The 22,987-nt window shown below is 44.9% G+C and overlaps 1 protein-coding gene across 1 annotated transcript; it reads left to right on the top strand.

The window, feature by feature from the left end:
* Nucleotides 1-6,298: 6,298 nt before the first annotated feature.
* LOC140916957 (endogenous retrovirus group K member 6 Gag polyprotein-like) lies at nt 6,299-10,337 on the top strand. Its single transcript, XM_073358854.1, has 2 exons — nt 6,299-7,794; nt 8,389-10,337. The coding sequence occupies exon 1, from the start codon at nt 6,527-6,529 to the stop codon at nt 7,265-7,267; it is 741 nt and encodes a 246-aa protein (XP_073214955.1). The 5' UTR covers nt 6,299-6,526; the 3' UTR covers nt 7,268-7,794; nt 8,389-10,337.
* Nucleotides 10,338-22,987: the final 12,650 nt, after the last annotated feature.

The following is a 22,987-nucleotide window of genomic DNA, read 5'->3' as shown; positions in this document are numbered from 1 at the left end:
GATTGTATTGTGCAAAAACTAAAGCTTCTGGACTGTGTAATAAAGGCGTGACTTCCAGAGTGCTGGAAGGAGTCTTAGTTTTATTTCCTCATCCCCATCGTGTGACATGAGGCAAATTTACAAAAGCTCCATAACCTTTGTCATACAACTGGCTTTGGCTACTGTGACATCTTCCTTTTATGTTGTTGGGTTTTTTTTAAAAGCCAATTTAAATACAAGATGATACCAGCTGGAAATAAAAAGCACAAACTAATGTAGCCAATTAGTAAAGCTCACGGGCCTTCTGATCACGCAACTGCTGCTTGGTCAGAAAATAGTTCCTTCTTCGGTGTCTTCAGCTTCTGATTTGCATCTGCTACCTGAAATCTGTGTTTGCTTCTCCTTGTGTTTTCCATTCTCAGTGGCTGAGTGGGCATGTTCTACATCTCACAGTCCGCAGAGGTCAGAGAACCAGCGTTCTGCTTGCCTCAGTAGCCACTGTAACTACCATTACAGAATGGGTATAAATGTTATATGCAGCAAGGAATGCTATGGGAGTCTAATGATATTGACTAAGAACAGCCATTAGACTACTATTAGTTCTGTAAGGAAACCCTGCAGCAATTAGCTGGTATCTTCAATAGAAACATAACCATTAGCCCAACTAAATTCCTGGGGGATATCTAATGTATACTGGCACTGGCTTTCCTTTCCTCAATTTCCATGGCAATTCCTATAATGTTTCAGTTAGTGCCAACTGTGATCATGTATATGCATGGGCTGTTTCATCAAACCTGTTAGTATTTCAGCTTTTGCAAAAAAAAAAAAAAAAAAAGCTGAATTCGGTTCTAAACACAGTTGAGTCACAAGAGTGTTTTTAATATTCAGTGAAAGCCTTTTACTCATTTGCAAATGTCTATTTCCCTGCTCTCAATTCTCACACTTCTTTGGTATGGTAGCAGAACAAAATAAAACAACCCCTCCGCACACACACACACACAAACACCATTGTTATTATGTGCTGTATAATAAATACAAATCTTAGACTGTGGTGTGTATCGCTCATAACTGCTCTTTTAATTTCTGTCCCATTTGCACTGTAAAGTTTAAAGACAAGAAGCAGAAGAGGACCAGAGTACAACAGCAGAGACCAAAAGGGATAAAATGGGTATGGGAGAAACAGGCTGACAATCACCTCATTTCTGACATCTCCTAAATGAGAAATACCAATGCCTGAGATGCCTTTGAGGTCTGAGAACTTTTTCATCAGCAGTGATTGGAAAGTCTTTTCTTTTTATAAGTCCTTAATGGATTTCAGGGAAGAGTGGGTCGGAGCTAACTCCCTTTTTATCTTGTTTGTTTTTGTGACAGGGTGGACTAGGTCCGGAGGCCTCCTGCTGGAAAAGAGCAGAGGAGAAGTCCTCCAGGCTGCCTAAGTAAATCCATCAGTAACATGATGATCTAGTGTCTGGCTTCTCTGTTCCAGGACAGACGGTCCTTCAGTATCTGGTGATTGGTGAGAGTTAGCTAACTGAGTATCTTGGCTTGGCTGAGAATATGCTGGCTTTTAATGGATTCTCCTGTTGGTCTGGTGGATTCTAGGAGGCCTTATTTGTTTTCCCTGCTGTCGCATTACCCTGTCCCCATCTCATTTTTTACACCCTGCCCTTCCTCTCTTGCACCTGACAGCTCAATCAACGGCCTTCGGGAAAGAGGGCAATTTTCCACTTCCTTCTCTGTGGGATGGAGAAGGCTAGGGAGCAGGAGAATTCCTAGGATGGTTCCTGCTTCAGTGTCACAGCCCACGCACCTGTGTGAAGCATAGCAGTGGGGCAGGCTGTGGACCATCCGATGGAAGGTCATTCCCAAAGCAAAGACCTAGATTAGGACCTTGACAAATTTCAGAGTAGCAGTCGTGTTAGTCTGTATTCGCAAAAAGAAAAGGAGGACTTGTGGTACCTTAGAGACTAACCAATTTATTTGAGCATAAGCTTTCGTGAGCTACAGCTCACTTCATCGGATGCATTCAGTGGAAAATACAGTGGGGAAATTTATATACACAGAGAACACGAAACAATGGGTGTTACCATACACACTGTAACCAAGTAATCACTTAAGGTGGAGCTATTACCAGCAGGAGAGCGGGTGTGGGGGGGAGCCTTTTGTAGTGATAATCAAGGTGGGCCATTTCCAGCAGTTGACAAGAACGTCCGAGGAACAGTGGGGGGTTGGGGGGGTTAAACAAGGGGAAATAGTTTTACTTTGTGTAATGACCCATCCACTCCCAGTCTCTAGTCAAGCCTCAGTTAATTGTATCCAGTTTGCAAATTAATTCCAATTCAGCAGTCTCTCATTGGAGTCTGTTTTTGAAGTTTTTTTGTTGAAGTATTGCCACTTTTAGGTCTGTAATCGAGTGACCAGAGAGATTGAAGTGTTCTCTGACTGGTTTTTGAATGTTATAATTCTTGACAAAGATTCTCTACCTCTCCATGCTGGCTGCTTTGTGCTATCAGTTTCTTATCACTACCTTTTTCACACAACTCCTCACTTCTACTGTTTTATACTGAGCAAAACCCTGGGACAATTTTAGTTTTGCAGAACCTCAGTAGCTGGGGGGCAGAGAGAGAATTGTCAAGGTTCCTTCCCCACTCTGAACGCTAGGGTACAGATGTGGGGACCTGCATGAAAACCTCCTGAGCTTTCTTTTACCAGCTTAGGTTAAAACTTCCCCAAGGTACAAACTATTTTACCCTTGGACTTCCACTGCCACCACCAAACTTTATCTGGGTTCCTGAAAAAACATAGTTTGGAAACGTCTTTCCCCCAAAAATCCTCCCAACCCTTTCACCCCACTTTCTGGGGAAGGTTTGGTAAAATCCTCACCAATTTGCATAGGTGACCACAGACCCAAACCCTTGGATCTTAGAACAATGAAAAAGCATTCAGTTCCCTTACAAGAAGACTTTTAATAGAAGTAAAAAGGAATCACCTCTGTAAAATCAGGATGGTAGATACCTTACAGGGTAATTAGATTCAAAACATAGAGAACCCCTCTAGGCAAAACCTTAAGTTACAAAAAAGACACACAGACAGGAATATTCATTCCATTCAGCACAGCTATTTTCTCAGCCATTTAAAGAAATCATAATCTAACACATACCTAGCTAGATTACTTACTAAGTTCTAAGACTGCATTCCTGTTCTGTCCCTGGCAAAAGCATCATACAGACGGACACAGACCCTTTGTTTTTCTCCCTCCTCCCAGCTTTTGAAAGTATCTTGTCTCCTCATTGGTCATTTTGGTCAGGTGCCAGCGAGGTTACCTTTAGCTTCTTAACCCTTTACAGGTGAGAGGAGCTTTCCCCTGGCCAGGAGGGATTTTAAAGGGGTTTACCCTTCCGTTTATATTTATGACAAGAATGTTTTGCAAAACATTGTAGTAATAGTGACTTTATCCAAAGAACTCAAAGGGTGAAATCCTGGCACCATGTGAAGTCAATAGGAATTTTTCTTTACAAAAAATGAACTCCATCTCACTATACCTGCCTGAGGTAGAAATTCATCTCCCATTTTACAGATGAGAAAGCTACAGCACACACAGGCTCAGTGAATTACCACAGGTCACATAGTAAAGCAGTGGTCAGGTCAGGACTACAACACTGGCATCCAGTTCCACTCTTCTCTGTCCACCAGGTGACCCTCCCTGCCTAAATTCAGCAGAGGCTTGACCTATATTTATTTCAGCAGCTCTAAAATTGTGGGCTGGGACCCAAAAGTGGGTTGCAACCCAATTTTAATGGGGTTGCCAGGACTGGCTTAGACTTACTGGGGCCCAGGGCTGAAGCCTGAGCCACACCATCCAGGGCCAAAGCCTGAGGGCTTCAGCCCTGGACAACAGGGCTCAAGTTACAGACCTCCTGCCTGTGGCTGAAGTCCTTCGGCTTCAGCTTTGGCCCCTGCCCAGAGCGGTGGAGCTTGGGCTTTACCCACCCTGCCCCGAGGCAGCAGGGCTCAGGTGGGACCCTGCTGGGGTCATGTCGTAATTTTTGTTGTCAGAAGGGGGTCATGGTGCAATGAAGTTTGAGAACTGCTGGTCTATTTATAATTAGAGTTTTGTGTTTCAATGTATGATACCACACTAGAGCAAAAAAATAGCAAAATTGGTTTTAAGTTGGGGGAGGGGGGAATGCTGGAAGTGATGTTTTGCTGTGTGTCATTGGAATGCCACCAGGCTCCTGCTAGTTTGTGCCAGGAAGATATCGTAGCATTCCCATTAAAACACACTGCTTTGATATCCTTCCTGCCAGCACTCCGGGGAAGCCCTGGAGCCTGGCAGTTATCATTCATTATGATGGTTTCGTGCCTCTCTTTGGAAAGCAGCATCTTAAAAAAAATCACATGATTTCCTACCACCCAACCCTTCTTGTTTTTACTTGCCAAAAAGATTGTCATATTGTGACCAAGACTTACAAAGGCTCCCTAAAGGCAGGACCTGACACAGCCACAGCAATTTGATTGTGGGTCAGCTGCCAAATTTTGTGCTGGAGATGGTTTTTTAACCCTGTTTTAATAAAAATTGCGAGGAGCATTTTTTAAACACACTTGAAAACACGGTTTGTTTGTGCCAAAGACTATACATGAACAACTATGTTTTATTGATATTGGTTTTCCTTAATGTTCCAATTAGCTGAAAACACTGTAGCTTAGTGTTAAAAATAACTGAGCGAGAAATCAACATTGAAATCTGCTACATAAAAAACTAGGAGAGCCAGTTATAATTGAATAGCTACACCCTGGTCAACGGCTTATGGAAGCTTATGCTAGGAGCTGTAAGAAGTAGAGCTGAGGATTCAGCAGGTGGCTCTCTCCTCTCTCTGACCCTAGTCCTGCAGCACTAACCTCAAGAGGACTGCTCCTGGGTATAAAGTTAAACACATGCAGAAGTGTCTGCAGGATCAAACCTAGGTCAGTGTTGAATCAGTTCCCTAAGTTAGTAAGCCAGATTACTCCCTACATGGCAGTATTTATAAGATTCCTCTGCATTGTCTAACTCCAGAGAAAGAATCGGCAAATGGCAACACTTGCGCAACATCGAAGTCCATGTTCCGTTACCATTTGAGTCATCAACAAAGCTCCCATTGACTTCAGTGGGACAAGGCTAGTCCGCCTGTCAGTTTAAATCTCTGCTGATTCCTGGAAGCCTTGCCCATAACAAGATGTATTTGTGACAGATAGGCTCTGTCCTACAACATCCTGGACAAACCTTATGGAATTAAGATCAACTTCATTCAGTTGAGTTAAACCTCATTGAGTTAGGTTTGATACTGAGTTAGATGACATGAACTATGGGAAGCCTCCCAGGACTGGGCTCAAGGCCCGAGAGCAAGGAATGCAGTAGATAGAAATTGGTAAATAAGAATGTTAAACAAAGCCAGTGTATTCCTTTTATCTGTTGGAGAATGTAATGCGCGGGGGGAGAGAAAGAATAAAGGAGAGGGTGGAAAGCTGACAAGAGCAGTCCGTTGGCAGACCAGCCTGTTTGCTTGCTTAAAGCTTTGTGCTGTCTTGTATTTGAACCGCAACAACTGGCGCCCAACATGGGGCCCTCAGCACTCACCTCACCCGGCAAGGGTTTCAGACGCGTCACTCATCCTCTTCGCGGATCCCGGTGAGTATTTTTCATTGTGGTAAGTATGGGAAGCTCCCTCTCTGCTTTGCAAGTGCAACACCGCAATGAGCTACAGTATTTGCTGCGTAAGGCTCAGCATGACTGCCCCACCCGAGAACTCACTCTCCTGCTACAGGAGGTGAGTGCCCAATGCCCGTGGTACCCTGAAGCCGGAACCCTTAAGCTAGCGGACTGGGAGCGGTTGGGCCAGACATTGCACAAAGAGCCTCGGGCGCCTGTGCAGGCTTTACATGCCTGGCACCTCTGCCGCAACGCGATATAGCGTGTCGCCTCGGACAGGCCCTCCCTCGCGGGGCTGGTGCTCTCGCCACTCCCGTCCCCTCCTGCAGTCATCCCCCCTTCTGGCGATGTGACACAGCGTGTCGCCTCGGAAAGGCCCTCTCCCGCGCCAACAGAGGGGCTGCCGATCCCGCCACCCCCGTCCGCTCCTGCAACCATCCCTCCCCCTGCTTCACCCACAGTGCTCTATTACCACCGCCTCCCTTGCCTTCCCCACCGGAGCCGGTGTGTGATCACCGTCCCCCTGTGGGGCCCCATGCTCCGGGGCCCCCTGGGGGGTCGTCCGCGTCTGCTCAGGGGCTTTCGCTGGTGCAACAAATGGTTCACGCAGCGAAGACTTGCTCAGATATTACAGCAGAGGAGCTGGCTGATCTGGTCTCAGTTTGTCCAGTGACCTGGCAGGATGATGGCCAGGGCAACCAGGTTGCAAACTGGGTCAGTTTGCCTTAGTCGGTGATCAGAAAGGTAAAGAAAGTGATTCGCGAGTTCGGCCTCACTAGCACATATGTACGTGGTCTCATTGAAGGGCTAAGTACTGGGTACACCCTGATCCCTGAAGACTGGAAGGCGCTGTTGCGCATGATGCTGACGCCCAGTCAGTATGTTATTTGGCTTAGTGAGTATCGGCAGATGGCGGAACGCCAAGCCCAGGTATATAGAGAGCAAGGTATCATTTATGAGCACTTGGCAGGGGAGGGCCAGTTTGCTACCGTTCAGATGCAGTCTCAACTCCCTCAGGCCGTCTTCCCTATTATTTCCACCTGCGCCCAGCATGCTTTCCGGAAGGTCCTGGATTCAGGCAAGCCTACCAAAAGCTTTGCCAGTATCCGTCAGGGTGCATCAGAGTCCTTTATGGATTTTACCAACAGATTGCAGGAGGCTATCCTCCGACAGGTGGATAATCCTGCAGCAGCTCAGGAGATCCTGTTAAAAATGGTGGTTGAAAATGCGAACGAGGATTGCCGCCGTGCTCTCCAGGCGGCACAAGCCGCTGGCATTCTAGAGCTGTTGGACATGCTGTGGGCGTGCCAAAAGATCGGCACACAAGCACATAAAGCTGGGGTTCTGGCCGCCGCCCTGCGGAAAAGCGGGAAGGAGGGGAAGCGTTGTTACCGCTGTGGTAAGGAGGGTCACTTTCAGTGGGAGAGCCGCTCATCGACGGCACCCGTCCGCCCCTCAAAGAAGTGCCTCAAGTGTCGGAAGGGCTATCACTGGGCTAATCAGTGTTGTAGCGGGTCGGGAAACCGCACGACGGGTCTCCCCAGAACCCAGGGTCAAACGGGGGTGTTTCCCACTCAGACAACTGTCCCTCTGCCTTAAAATCTGTAGACTCCATGAGGGCGGTGACTGCCGGAAGTGCAGGGCTTGATTTGATTATGCAGAAGGACGCTGATTTTCAGTTACCGGGGGAGGTTTGCGTCATACCGACACAGGTGACGGGACCTCTCCCTGCCAGTTTTGTGGGTCTGGTTCTCCCTCGCTCACACGCTGGAAAACAGGTTTTTTTTGTCATCCCAGGGGTCATTGATGCCGATTACACCGGCGTTATTAAGGTTCAGGTGTGGACCCATCTTCCACAGTCGCTCCCGCGTGGACGGTCAATTGCGCAATTTATTTTAGTCCCCTATCAGGTGCCAGCCGCAGAGGATCGAGCCCGGGGCGGGAACGGCTTTGGATTGACGCTGTCTCAGTTGCCGTCTCACAACACGTCCTCTCCACTTGTTGCTCTAACAATGTCGGTCCGCCCCTCGAAACCTCAGTTAACACTTCTCTTAAATAATGTTCCTTTTACAGGGCTGGTGGACACTGGAGCTGACCTTACGGTGATTCGTGATCCGGAGTGGCCGGTCAGTTGGCCAACAGTTCCTTCTAAAGAGTTGTGGGGGATCGGGGGTAGCAAACCCGGGCGCCAAAGTTTTTCTTGGGTCACGGTCTCTAAACCAGGAGGCCGTGCCCTTGCTACAATCCGCCCTTTTGTACTCCCTGTCCACCTCAATATTTGGGGCCGTGACTTACTTGTAAAGCTGGACACCACCCTCGATATTAATATATAATGGCCCAAAATCCTCCCTCACCCACCTTGCCATCCGCATTACCGTTGGTATGGCAATCCTTAGAGCCCGTATGGATTGACCAGTGGCCCCTCCCCCTAGAGAAGCTGAAAGCGCTTCATTCGCTTGTACAACAACATTTGCATGCACAGCGCTTGGAAAGCTTCACTAGTCCTTGGAACGAGCTGCTGTTATTTTGGCCTTTTAACTTTTTGCTGATTGTCCCTTTAATTTGATCGTGGACACGCATTATGTTTATCAGGTAATTGATCATTTACCCCTTGCCCTCATCACCCCTCAGGTCGATGCGGACCTTCTTTGCCTGTTTTTGTCCTTACAGTATCTCCTCACCACTCGTAATTTCCCTTATTTTGTTGGTCATATTCGCAGTCATACCCCTCTGCCTGGGCTACTCACTGAAGGCAATGCGCGTGCTGATCGCGCGTTACGTGGTCAGGTAAATTCCCTTTTTTCTGACCCCCTTGAAAGCCATTCCTTTTTATCAGTCTGCCTCTGTTTTGGCCCGACAGTTTTACATTTCTGCTGATCATGCACGTTCTATTGTTTGTTCCTGCCCCCACTGTGCCGCTGCCGCCCCTACCTTTTCTTATGCCGTTAACCCCAGAGGTACCACAGCGAATCAGCTGTGGCAAATGGATGTCACTCACGTGCCACAATTCCACCCCATTCATTTTTACATGTTTCCATTGATACCTATTCAGGATTCCTCTGGGCGACCCCACAGCGTGGGGAAGCCACTCCCAAAGTTAGTCACCATTTGCTATCCTGTTTTGCTGTTATGGGTCGCCCGAGCCAGATAAAAATGGATAATGCCCCAGCCTATTGCTCCACAGCCCTCTCCACCTTTTGTGCCCAATGGGACGTCCGTCTCAAACACGGGATCCCTTATAGTTCCACAGGCCAAGCTATTGTTGAACGTGCAAATCGCACGCTAAAAACCTTGCTCAACAAATAATTAAAACAAGGGGAGCTGCGTCTCCGAACCTTAGGAGACATTCAGCAACAAATGCATATCCTTTTGTTTACTTTAAATAATTTAACACTGAACGCAGATCAGCAGACCCCCACGGATTGGCATTTTCATAAGTCCGAGGTACTGGAAAGACCGCGTGTCTATTACTGTCAGCTGCCCGATCCGCAATGGCTGGGCCCAGTGCCTTTAATCACTTGGGGTCGGGGATATGCTGCTGTGTTTCTCCCTGCAGGACCGTTGTGGGTTCCGGCCCGGTGTGTGCGACCGGCACTGAAACAGCATGGCGTGGCACCAGGGGCTATCGAACCCCATACCGAAGTTTCAGCTGACCTTGGAGGAGAACGCGGTGCCTCCCGGGTCGACAACGGCGGGACGGAAATGGAGGAGGCGTAGCGTCCCAAGCCAGCCCGTGACATGGGGAGCAGTAAAAGCATTGGTCGCCGCAGCTCAACGAAGACTGGCAGCAAACCAACAGCCAGAGACTCCTGAGACTTTGTTTGTGGCAATTCTCACCCAAATTACTGCTAATTCTGTATTGATTGTATGCCTTTTGTGCCTGCTAGGGGTTGGCTCTGGAGCGCTTCCTCTGTTACGGGCCCGAATGACATATAACCTATGGGAAAGATTGGCTTCAATAGCAAATGTTACCCACTTTTGTTTATTTGATTTTGTAGCAGCTGAAGAACTGTTAGGTACGTGCCTTATTCCGGTATGTCATCACCCTGAGGAAATTGGGAATGAGATGATGCTCGCTGCTTACGCGAACCTCTCTTCCCAGTACTCTAGCATGGCTAATTGGGGCCTGGCCAATTACACTTTACCTTCTTAAGCTTATTTTTTGCTGTTGCTGTGTGCAATGTATTTCCTTTTTGTTAAGGCTTTGTTGAGACCTGCCCTGGCAGGCTCCACGAGTTATGACCTTGTCTGTCCGGGAGTTAATTGGCTTGCAAAAGCAAATTGATGGCTACCATGAGATGGCCGAGCACAAATAAACAAAAAAGGAGGGGATGTAGGATTCATACAAGGTTCATGCACTTGGCAACATTCAGGGCACACCCGGAGTATTGTGTAGGAGCAGTGCACACACAGCTCCTCTCAAGGGCATGAACCTTGGAATTTCACCCAGATTACATGAACCGTGGGAAGCCTCCCAGGACTGGGCTCAAGGCCCGAGAGCAAGGAATGCAGTAGATAGAAATTGGTAAATAAGAATGTTAAACAAAGCCAGTGTATTCCTTTTATCTGTTGGAGAATGTAATGCGCGGGGGGAGAGAAAGAATAAAGGAGAGGGTGGAAAGCTGACAGGAGCAGTCCGTTGGCAGACCAGCCTGTTTGCTTGCTTAAAGCTTTGTGCTGTCTTGTATTTGAACCGCAACAGATACCTTTTGGGATCCATTGTATTAAAATGAAATTGTGTAGTTCTTATTGTGGAACTGTATGTAACTCCTCTAGTAGGAGGGGAATGTTAATGTAATTCCTCCAGTTATCAGGCCTTGCAAGCCACCCCTCTGGAGAGGAGTGCATATCCCAGTTGCAACTGGATTCTCCAGAGACCAACAGACAAAGGATTTTTAGATAAATATCTTGGTTTTAAGCAGGCTCAGGGCCTTTCTTCCTGACACAGTAAATGGACAAGATCATTGGTCCATGGAGGGTCCCATTCCTTAGGGAAGGGTTGGAAGGACTGAGCCTAGTGAGGTCCCATAAGACTGTATTCATCCTGAGCTGAGGCTTTTATGAACTTGTCTCCATAGAAGAGATCCATTTGTAGGGTTTTGCGGGACAGCTCCTGCCAGAGCCCATGTTAGAGTTGGGGTGATTACACTTATTAGCATGTGTGTATGGGTTTTTTTATCTTAAGAATAAAATAGCTTGCATAAAAATTTCTGTGCTGGGGGCAGTCACACTGTAGCCATCTCTGAAGAGAAAGCAAGCAGGTGTGCTTGGGAAGCCTGGTGTTGTAGTAGCCAGGCAAGGGTACTAACAAACTTCACCAGGACTTTATTTTTTAAAGTGGAAACCTCTTTTCCAAGCTGCTGCTGCACCTTCATTAGCTTTCCCTCAGCCTCTTCAACTCCTCCCCCTCCTTCCTGTTTCCTGTCCTTTCAGACTCCCAGCAGCCAGTCCTCCCAATTCTAATAATTACAAGCAACATCTAAACACCACATTCCCTCCACTCTTAAGAAACTCTCCCAATTACAATAAACGTTGTTCTAACCACAGGAACAAATAGGAAACAAGGCACTATACCGTTGACAGAAATACTACACTAAAAACATTATAGATACTACATAACATAGTCTGTAGTCCAGACAGGTGGTCATCTGGGTCTGACAGGCCGTCTCTCAAGCCCTGGTTTCAGTGCAATGTCTTGTTGTGTTGATACTACGGTGAAGACATCCAATACAGACTGGGTGTTGGCATAATCTCCTCTTGGTGCATAGGCAGGTACAAGATAAGAAGCGTTCCATACCCACCCATCAGAAAGGCGATAGAGAAGAAGGGACCTTACACCTATGATTTTAAGAGGAGCTGTGAATTTACGGTCCCATTTGCTTAAAATTTCAGGTTTTCGTATTCTAACAAAGGAATCACACTGAAACTTTGGTTCCTTAGCACCCTGCCCCTTGTCTGTGAAAGCCTTATACTTTCCTTGGTTCTGTTCAACTGTTTTTCTCACATCATGCTCGGTTGGGGCCTCAGGTCGTGCCTTTAACAATCCAGTAATGTTCATTTTAGTATTCATCTGTTTCCTATGCAGTAACTCTGCAGGTGATCTTTGCATTGTGGCATGTCGTGTAGCCCGGTATGCTTGCAAGAAATCAGTAGTGAAGGTTATCCACAATCGCCCTTCCAGTTCCAGAAAGCAAACTCTCTTTCAAACTTCTGTTAAACCATTCGATTTCCCCATTGGCTTGAGGGTAGTATAGGGATGACCTTCTGTGTAAAATGTTCCTCTCTGCTAGAAAAGTTTCAAACTCCAGGGAAGTAAATTGACTACCATTATCTGAAACCAGTTCTTTGGGGTTACCTTTCCTGCTAAAAACTGAAGAGAGGAACTTAATTACTGTAGCAGAAGAGATTTGCGATGTAAACGCTACCTCAGGCCATTTACTGAAATAGTCTATTAAGGTGATGGCATAATGACAGTCAATTGAAGCAGTAGCAAAGGGTCCTACAATGTCAGTCGCCACTTTTTCCCATGCAGATTCAGGAAGAGGAACAGGCTGTAATGGAGGGGTACATGTCACTGCTTTCTTATCATGCATTTGGCAAGTGACACAGGATTTTATGAGTGCTTCAGTTTGAGAGTCCATCCCTGGCCACCAATACAGATCCTGTAGCCGTTGTTTGGTCCGTAGTCCTTGATGAGTATCATGTGCCAGGTGTATGAGTTTTGACTGTAATTCTTTTGGCACAAATAGTCGGTGTGTACCTCGTAGCACACAGCCATCGAGCAAAGAAAGTTCATACCGAACTCTAAAATAAGGCAGCATAACCGGGTCAAGGTTTCTAGGGTTACTGGGCCATCTCTTTGTCAGAAATTCCCATAGTTTTTGTTGAATTGGACATGCTGAACAAGCAGCTTGGAATTGTTCTCTTGTAACTGCAGTGAGACTGCTTGTAATAAGCGCAACTACTACATCCTCATCCTCCGGTGGACCATCTGGTGAAGGCAAAGGCAGGCGAGAAAGGCAATCGGCTACCACATTTTGGTTTTCAGGCTTATATTCCAGTTCATAATGGAAAGAAAGTAGTCTTGCACACCATCTAGCAATACAGTATCCTGCTTTTCCCAGTCCTTTAGTGGTGAGCAACGTTGTCAAAGGGCTGTGGTCTGTGCGCAACTTGAATGTGCGACCCCACAGGTAAGTTCTCCATTTTTCAGTAGCCCAGATACATGCAAGTGCTTCTTTTTCAACTGTAGAATATTTCCTCTCAGCACTACTTAGTGTCCTTGAAGCAAATGCAACAGTCCTCTCTGTGTTGTCCTCATGAAGTTGTGTGAGGACAGCCCCAAGTCCATAATCAGAAGCATCAGTAGTTACAATTGTGGGCAAAGCAGGACTGAATAGTGCAAGTACTGGACTATGTACAATCAAGTCTTTCACCGTTTCGAAACTAGCTTGTGCATCTGTTGTCCACACTAAGGTTGAACTTCCCCGTAGTAATTCTCATAACGGTTCAATGACAGCAGCATAATTGGGAATGAATTTTGTATACCAGGAGGTAAGACCCAAGAAGCAATGTAAGGTTTGCAAATCTGTTGGAGGAGGAGCATTTGAAATTGCCAGGATATGAGCCGGATCAGGTTTTAGTCCAGCCTGTGAAATTGTATGCCCCAGAAAGGAGAGTTCAGTTTGTCTAAATTTGCATTTGGACCTATTGAGCTTGAGGCCTGCTTTGCTGATGCAGTTTAGTACAGACTGCAGGTTATTGTTATGCTCCTCCAAAGTATTTCCAAACACGATAATATCATCCAAATAGCACTGAACTCCATGTTGAGTCTTCAAAATCAATGACTTCATTTTTGGAAGGCACTTGGGGCTGATGTGAGACCATATGGAACATGTTTAAAATGGAATAGTCCCGCATGTGTAATAAATGCGGTGCAGTCTCTGCTATCTTCATGCAACATAACCTGGTGGTATGCGCTCTGCAAATCAAGAGTAGAAAACATCTTTGCTCCACGGAGTTCTGCAAATACTTCTTCTATGTGAGGAAGAGGATGGCTGTCAATCACAATAGCTTTATTTGGCTCCCTTAAGTCCACACAAAGGCGAATGCCTCCACCCTTCTTCTGCATCACTACTATAGGTGAAACCCATTCTGAGGAGTTAATAATGTCCTCTTGAACAAGTTTTCTAAGTTCCTCTGAAACAGCTTCCCTGACTGAAAATGGTAAGCGCCGTAATTTCTGTCGTACAGGCATCACATTATTCCGCATTTTAACTTTATGCAGAAACCCATAAGCACAGCCGAGTTTCTCCTCAACCTGGTGTTGGATCCCTGCTGAAACTGGTATGTGTACCGCAAGAGTGCTTTGCTGAGGAAGATCAATTCATCCATTTAACTATCCTGAATTTAAAGCAGCCAATAAATCTCTGTCAAGAATGGAAGTTCCTTTGTGGACAATGTAGAACTCTGCAGTTACACAGCAATCACCAAAAGTATCTATTGCTGGCAGGCAGCCACATACTGGAATATGGTTTTTCAAATAGCACACCAAGTGAAGCTTGGGTTCAGTGATAGGCACATCTTTAAAGTAATGTAAATAGATGGAATCAGGTAGAATAAATATTGCTGAGCCAGTGCCCAACATTAGCTGAATAGAGTGTGATTTGCCTGAGGGTATGGCGGAAATGTTTACCATGCATTTTATTTGTTCTGGAATATGTACAGTAGTGATTTTGTCCACGCTCAGCAAAGTAACATCTGGTATTGTAACAGCATGCATCTGTTGATTAAACTGTCTGCTGCGACATACTTTAGCAAAATGCCCAATCTTTTTGCAATGATTGCACTGAATTACTTTTGCTGGACATCCTGTGTAGCAAGGTGTTGTGGGGATCCACAGCGAAAGCATGCTTTTACTGTATTCTGAATTTGCTGATTTGGTGGTTTTTCATTAGTTTTCCTCTTGTAATTGTTTGTCTGCAGCGATAGTGAACTTTTCTGCAAAGGAGTCACAGCCTGGACTGTGCCTCCTGTATCCATGCTCATTATTTTGGTTTCAGCTGTAGCTGACTCAATCTGGGTAGCAATGGTTATTGCTTTTTCTAGTATAAGTTGTGGTTCTCTTACACGAAGCATGGTTGTTTTCTCAATGAGCTGGTTTCTAATCATCTCATCTGCCCTATTCCCAAAGTCACAAGTTACAACCAGACTCCTCAGGGAAGCAATATACTGCATTATAGTCTCCCCTCGTTTCTCCTCACACTGGCGATACCTGTAGCGATTAGCTACTACATTCACTTTTGGTACAAAAAAGTTCTTTAATGCAGTGAGTGCAGTCTCATATTTATCGCCTGCAAGGGGAAAGGTATAAAAATATACGCTGCCCTTCTGCTCCAAGGCAGTGGATTAGCAGAGCATGCTTTCTTACTTCAGAAATCTCTGTAGCACTGATTGCAAGCAGATAAGTCTCAAACATATGGATGCAGGCAGTAAATGCAATTGGAGGCTCACCTGGGCTTTGTAGAAAGGGTGCAGGTGGGTTCAGAGGCAGAAGATCCATCCTCGTCGCCAAAATGTTGTAGTAACCAGGCAACGTACTAACAAACTTCACCAGAACTTTATTTTTTAAAGTGGAAACCTCTTTTCCAAGCTGCTGCTGCACCCTTAGTAGCTTTCCCTCAGCCTCTTCAACTCCTCCCCCCTCCTTCCTGTTTCCTGTCCTTTCAGACTCCCAGCAGCCAGTGCTCCCAATTCTAATACTTACAAGCAACATCTGAACACCACACCTGGCTCTACTGGGAATAACGCAAGGAAGGCAGGAAACTGTACAGTCTGGAGACACTCCAGTCAGAAGGGAGTGAGACTCAGGTCTCCAGCCAAGAGAGGCAATGTCGAGAGTTGGAAGCCTGAGAGCGGGTGTCCTTGCTGGACCACTGAGAGGAAAAAACAGAGGCAGTTGCTCTGAACTGAGACAGCACTCAGGTTGCTAGAAGTCAGCCTTTACTTCCTGGTAGCTTCAAGTTAATACCTGTTCTGTTTATGAATGTTCTGTTTTGCATATGAATGAAATTCAAACATATTTCTTTTCACTTTATACAGGGTCAGCTACCAGTGATAGGGATACTTGTATCCCTAATACTGGGACATATGTTGCCCTCTTTTACACCTGTGCAAAAGAAAATGTAGTCAATAAAGTGGCATTAGCATAACTGAGGACAGAATTTGGCCCATTCTTACAGTTCTCCTTGGGAACCAATGTGATTTCCTTGGAAGGGCCAAATCTGCTCACTTTAATCACCTGCATAATTCCATCCAACTGATAACGCAAGTAGGATATGGGCGTTGGTAGTTTTAAAGTCGATCTTGAATTCTATTGGCATATGTCTGCAACAGTAGCTGTTTGCACTTGTTAGTTACTTAAGCCACATCCCATAACAGTTCTGTGAATCAAATGACTATGGGTAAACTGACCTTCTTTATTTCATTTGGAGAATAACACACAACAGATAGAACAGCTTGTCTGCACCTTGCAAGCCTTGATTTGTGTGATTAGTTAATGGGAGTCCTCATCTGACAAAAGCATTGCAGCATCAGGACCCCTTCATCTGCATTATAGAAAACAAGACCTGTTCATTTCAAAGCTTAGAAAATCCTCAATCTCTTAATTTGAAATTTTAAAATAGAAATCATCCAGTTTCTGGTTTAAAATGTGCAAATTGATTTTTAATCTCTCTCTGGCATCTTTATGCTAGATTACTCCTCTGTTTTTCTTAAGGTGGGTGATTTGGAAAATGGCATAATTGTTTTAACACAACATTTTTAGTAAGAGCCCACATTTTAAGGCAAATCTAGTTGCTTAACATGCTAAAATATACTCTTTTTTCTTCTAGTTGTATGGACATCTGTATATGGTGTTTAGCTTTTTGGACTGCTACTTGGTTCTTTGACAGCTGTTTTTGTTTTGGTCATGTACCCTGAAGCTGATTTCAATTTCAGTTTTATGAAGGGAAAGTGCCAAAACATTTCACATGCTTCAGTAAAACATTAATCATAGATATTCCAGCTGTAGGTCTTCAATCTAATATTTATAGAAAATGACTTGGCATTTTAGATATTTTTCCATTAGCACTAATAGGATCAATAACTTTCACACAGATAGTCAAGAAGGATGAAACTCATCCCTATCCAGAGGGCCAGCACAAGATCTATATACCACTTCAGCCTTGGTTTGAAGATTCAAAATGGTCTTAAGTGGTGCATAGGTTTGTACTGGCTCTCTGCACAGGGGTGAATTTATTGTAAGAGAACACAGTATAACAGCCACAGTGCAATTACTCTTTTGTTCTCAATAGCACTTCTAGTGAGAAGGAGTTGTGACTAATGGGTTTCTTTGTGTATTTTCAGCATGGCCATGAGAAAATGATGCAGAGTAATGGCACATCGGACAGTCTCAAAGAAAACCAAGGGGAGTGGAGCAGAGGACCAAGGAAACAGACCTTTCAGGGCATGTCTAGACTAGAAAAATAGGTTGTGTTTGCATGTTTTTAAACATCATGTTGTACCTTGTAGACCAAGATAGTGATGTGTACAAACACATTAGCTGAATGTGGTCATTCGAAGGGTCCCCATTAGAGTTAACTGACTAATATGTACTAAAGCACTGCTCGCTTTCCCAGTCGATAGGAGAGTTTCTGTTTGGTGCTGTCCTCGTGGGGAGGAGCTAAGGGGTAAGCCCATGAACTGTGAAGGTCATCCCCAAACTCTATTCCCATCCTGGAGCTTCCATGTGGACGAGCTGCTTTCTGCACTGCCGGAGGGTCTACATGCCGTGGACCAGGTCTAGGATCCCTCTCCCCACAGCTGAGCATTAGCAGCTGCAGAAAGGACTAAGAGATAATGCTTCGGGAAGCAGATTTAACTCGCTGGATCATTTATTATTCCTGCTTCTCAACCTCCTGCTTCTGGCTCTGCCCCTTTCGGGGGGGAGGGGAAGTGGAGCCTCAACCACTGTGACTCCATCCCTCCTCCACAGTAAGTATATATTGACCCTCCCGCTGCCCAGGGGTGGGGGAGAGAAGCAGGGATAGTTCATTACACAACTTATTTTTGCAAGGTGCTTAGATACCACCATGATGGGCAACAGACCGCTCTGCAATTCCCTCTGCACCCACCTACTAGAAAGGAGGACAGCACCAAATCCCTTCTCTCTCCCTCATGTTTCGCCCCAAGTTCCAGGCAGTGCTAATGCATTCACACTGGGGACTTGGGGGGTTCTTACACCCCTTGTTTTTATGCATGACCCTGTTATGGTCAGGCACAATCTGTCCCGTAGTTCCGATGCCTCAGGTTAGTGCACTTACCCATTGTTGCATGAGAATTTGTCCCGTCTGGATAGGCTAGTCATTACCTACAGAAATGTCTCAATCTTTTCTTCATTTTCCCTTTTCATTGCGATATGTTGAATGGGGTCCCCCAGGGATCAGTTCTCTTCAACAGCTTCATCAATGATTCAGATAATGGTATAGAGAGTACACTTATAAAGTCTGTGGATGATACCAAGCTGGGAGGGGTTGCCAGTGCTTTGGAGGATAGGATTAAAATTCAAAATGATCTGGACAAACTGGAGAAATGGTCTGAACAGGACAATTCAATAAGGACAAGTGCAAAGTACTCCACTTCGGAAGGAACAATCAGTTGCACACATATAAAATGTGAAATGACTGCCTAGGAAGGAGTACTGCAGAAAGGGATCTGGGTGCCATAGCGGAACACGAGCTAAATGAGAGTCAGCGTAACAATGTTGCAAAAAAACAAACAAAAAAACCCCACACAAACCTAATTCTGGGATGGTTTTTTTTTTTAAAGATAGGAAACAAAGAGCACTGGCTGGAGGGAGGTATAATGAAGGCACGTGCCATGGACATGGGGATTGCTATGTACGGCTCTGCTATTGCAGCTTGCTCCTGACCTGTGGCACCTCTGACATACCAAGTTTTGGATGGCTGATGAGCAGGGACTGGCAGACATAGCAAGCTTTTATTGTGCAGATATACAAATATGTGAACCAATGGCCACTGGGGGGATTAAAATGAGACTACTAACCTCCTTTTCACTTGCATCTTAATCAGAATTTTGAAGATACAACTCGTACTTTATAAAAACACTAACTAGCTGGGTTACACTGGTCCCACTCTCTGCATTTTGTTGATTTTCAGTGAGGTCCAATTCCCTATGCCCGGTGCTACTTGTTTCTATGTGGCCATAGTACTGTGCAGTCCTCAAAGCCCCAGTTTGATATACGTTTTTTGATAGCTGGGGAGGACAAATAAAACCATCTGTTTACAGAAGGGTGACTTTGAAGGTAGGTATCAGACTTGGAGCCCGCTTACAAGGACAAAGTGACACCTTAAAAACCCTTAACTTTGGCAGGTTTGGAGCGTAGCTCACTCGTGTGCTCTGATGCACTTTGCTTTAGTGCATTCACATTAGGAAATCCTCAATCTCTTTTTTTACATATTATATTAGCCAATTATGAAGGCTTTTTATTATTTGAAAAAGGGCCATTTATATTCACAACACTAAATAAAGATCAGTATCCCCTGGGGAAAAAAATTCCCAAAAAAGCCTCAATTAAACTGTATGCCTAACATAATCCTCGTTATATTTGATCAGTGCCTCAAACTTTGTCATGTAGTCCCAATAGAAACTCAGATTATTAGACTCGTTTATGAAAAAAGTCTGGCATCATGTGTTCTTTATATAAAACTATCTGGTAACAGCCACTTTCTATATGCTACGTACCTGGGCAATGCAAGTCTTAACAGATGGCACTATAGAAATGATGTCCCTTAATGCTGTTAAAACTTCCTTGTAAATTTTAGGATGCTATTGTGAATGATGGGCTTAGATTATTATAAATTATTCTTGAGAATTGCCTTTTTTTGGTACTTTAATAATAATGTTAAAACACAATGACAAATGTAAAAGTGAATCTAATGTCTGATGTCAGGCCTCTAGAGATTAATGGTTTAGCTGAACAGTTTAACACCCTTTGAGATGAGTCAGTTCATACAGCTTACCTGTAAGAGGTGAATCAGTCTAATTGTTCTGTCAATGCTAATATGTTTCGTTAATGTTGGAAAGCTTTGCTGCATATGTATTATGTTCTATTTTAATATTTTGGCAAGTCCTCTGACTCTAAGTAGAGTAATAAAGCTTTTACCACTGACCGTGAATGACTGTAATCTGCGCTGTTTGAGTTTCTGGATGCTCATTTTATGGGTCAGATCCATGCTCCGGTGGGGGCAGCGTGGTGCAGTCTGCCTTCCCTTGCACCCTTGGTAGCAATTGTGCTGGAGGAAGGATTCACCCCCAGATGTTGGGGGAGGGAAGAAATCCAATCCAGGCTCGCCACTCACTGCCAGGGATGGAATTATTACATGTCTTGCTTACAACACTCCTGCTAATACATCCCAGAATTAGGTTTGTGTGGTGTTTTTTTGTTTGTTTGTTTTTTTGCAACAGTGTTATGCTGACTCTCATTTAGCTTGTGATCCACTATGGCCCCCAGATCCCTTTCTACAGTACTCCTTCCTAGGCAGTCATTTTAGTGTGCAACTGATTGTTCCTTCCTAAGTGGAGTACTTTGCATTTGTCCTTATTGAATTGTCCTATTCAGACCATTTCTCCAGTTTAGCCAGATCATTTTGAATTTTAATCCTATCCTCCAAAGCACTGGCAACCCCTCCCAGCTTGGTATCATCCACAAACTTTATAAGTGTACTCTCTATGCCATTATCTGAATCATTGATGAAGCTGTTGAACAGAACTGATCCCTGCAGGACCCCATTCAACATACCCTTCCAGCTTGACGGCCATGTTAGGAATGCTCTGCAGCCATGAAGGCATATATAAGAAGGGGCAACACTTTTCCTACAACTCTCGGCACCCAGCAGCTCCATCATAGAACCATGGAACCTGCTGCTGTTGGACGTACTTGAAAATTGGGGCCATGTTCTTTTTCTAAGGGAAAATGCAAGATGTGCATCAGGCTATGGCACACCGTAAGCTCTCTAGTTTAGCCATTCTAAGCTGATGGGAGGGAACTCTTCCATTGACTCAATCCACCTCCAACAAATGGCAGTAGCTATGTCAGCATGACCTAGCACTATCCAAACCAGTGCTTAGGTCAGTGTAACTTATTTTGCTCAGTGGGGTGGCTTATTCACATTCGTGAGCAAAATAAGTTATACCCACATAAGTGGGAGTATAGACATAGTCTATGATTGGAATGGTAGAATAAGATCACATTCTGTTTCTTGTGTTGCTAGGGCTCAGTCTTAGTCAGCAAATGCTTCGTGATTCAAAGAGAAGGTCTTGGCAGTGACTGCATCTGGAGAAATATTCAATGACAAATAAAATCCACGTGCCATGCTAAATTATTTCTGTTTTTGTTTTATGGGGAAAGAGTAGGAGATGGAAAGGGACACGTGGGCTATGAGAACGATACAGAAGGTGAGAGAGAAATCTCAACAGATATCAAGTATTAAGGGAAGGGCGGTGTGATCTGTTGGTTAGAATACAAAACTGGGAGTCAGGACTTCTTTGTTCTATGCATGCTTCTCCTTCTGACTTGTTGTGTGACCTGGAGCCTAAAGGAGTCAGGAGACATTCTCCTTCTCATCTGTTCATTCTGAACTTCAATGTGAGCGAGACATGACTCCCTTAGGCTCCTTTGAGAATCCCAGTCTTGTGTTATCTATGGCTTGGTTAGTTTATCTGTAAAATGGACAAAGAAACACATACCTTGTAATGGTGCTGTGGGGCTCAGTTAAATAATTTCATAGTGACTAGAACTATATAAATGCAAGTTCGTAGCTCCTTCCACCTGATTGACTAGGAGTCTGTTGCTCTTGTCACTTCACTGACCATAGTCTATGCTCTGAAGAGTGCTAACGCTTCAAACCCCTTGAGCAGCCCTGCTCTCAGCTCTGGTTATTGGTAGCTGATGTGATCAAAGACAATTACAAATTGTTATTGTAAAAAAAAAAAAAGAATCAGGCTAACTCCTACTGTAACCTGCACAAACACAGCGCCCCGTCATAACAGTGCCTCTGGCTGGTATATCTGGGGCAATGAACTCCTAACCCTTGGAGCTGAACATCTGAGCCTTTACTACCGGAGCTAAAAGATGAGCTCCATTAGCTTGAAGGCAGAAGCAGACTCTCAAACCTCTTCGCGTGGCCTAGCTACTAGAGGGAACAAAGGGCCACACCGTGTTAGCAGGGGTTATGCTAATATCATTGCAGCTCACGGGAGTTTTACAATTGACTTGAGTGGGATCAAGATCTGGCCTTAAATATCCCTGAGTTCATCCTAGGTACAATGAGTATAACACCTTTCTTTTTTTTTCTAAAAAGGTGAAATGAATAGAAGCTCAATTAGATCGAGGAAGCTTCCCCCCACTCCCCCCATGGTAGGATACTTTTGTTCGCTGTGTCCTCCCTCTCACAATCTTCCATGCCATCTTCTTGAGTGCTCCGAAATCCCTATTTGTTGGCAGGTCCTCTTGGGGGTATTGATCATGGTTGGGAGATCACAATTCATTTCACAACATACCAGTAGTAATGGATCAAGATTTGAAACATAATGTGCTTGTGAAATGGAAATTAGTGAAAAGAGCAGGACAGGTCTGATGTGTCCTAGGCAGAAGTCTGGCTGACAGAGGCACAGAGCATATGTCGACAGGCAAAGGTTGTGATAATCAACCCTGGGTGAGAGTTGCAGAATCAGCCATGCTGAGTGAATCCCATTTTTGCTGGCAATATTTTTTTTAGATGATAAAAAGCTGACCCAAGTGCCGCTGCCATATGCTGAGCAAAAGAAAGCACAGGGTCAAGATTAACCCCAAGACATTCAAGGTTTTACTAACAATGTATTGTCCTCTCATCAAACTGCAGACTCAAGGACCTTCTTGTATTTTTCTAAGTGCCAAGGAGCAACTCTGGGTGAGATGGATTCAGCCATAGCTAGTTGCATAATGACTTCCAAGCAGACACCTGGGCCCCAGTCCCGCAAGCACACATGTGCTGAACTTTGTTACCATGAACAGACCCATTGATCATAATAGCACTACTCAGTCAAGTAAAATTAAGGACTGGAGTAAGTGTTTTAAGGATTGAGGCCTTAAAAAGCACAGAAACTGCCATACTTGTTGAGGAGGGAAGAAATAGACAGACTCTGATGTCCCCTGAATAGCAATACAACTTCAGATTAAGCCTCCTAATACTTTTGCTGGCTACCACCTTGTTGGTTTTT

Source organism: Lepidochelys kempii, chromosome 9 (assembly GCF_965140265.1).
Source record: "Lepidochelys kempii isolate rLepKem1 chromosome 9, rLepKem1.hap2, whole genome shotgun sequence".
NCBI classification, from domain to species: domain Eukaryota; kingdom Metazoa; phylum Chordata; order Testudines; family Cheloniidae; genus Lepidochelys; species Lepidochelys kempii.
Note: the sequence above shows the minus strand (reverse complement) of the source record. Positions and strands in the feature narration are given on the sequence as shown.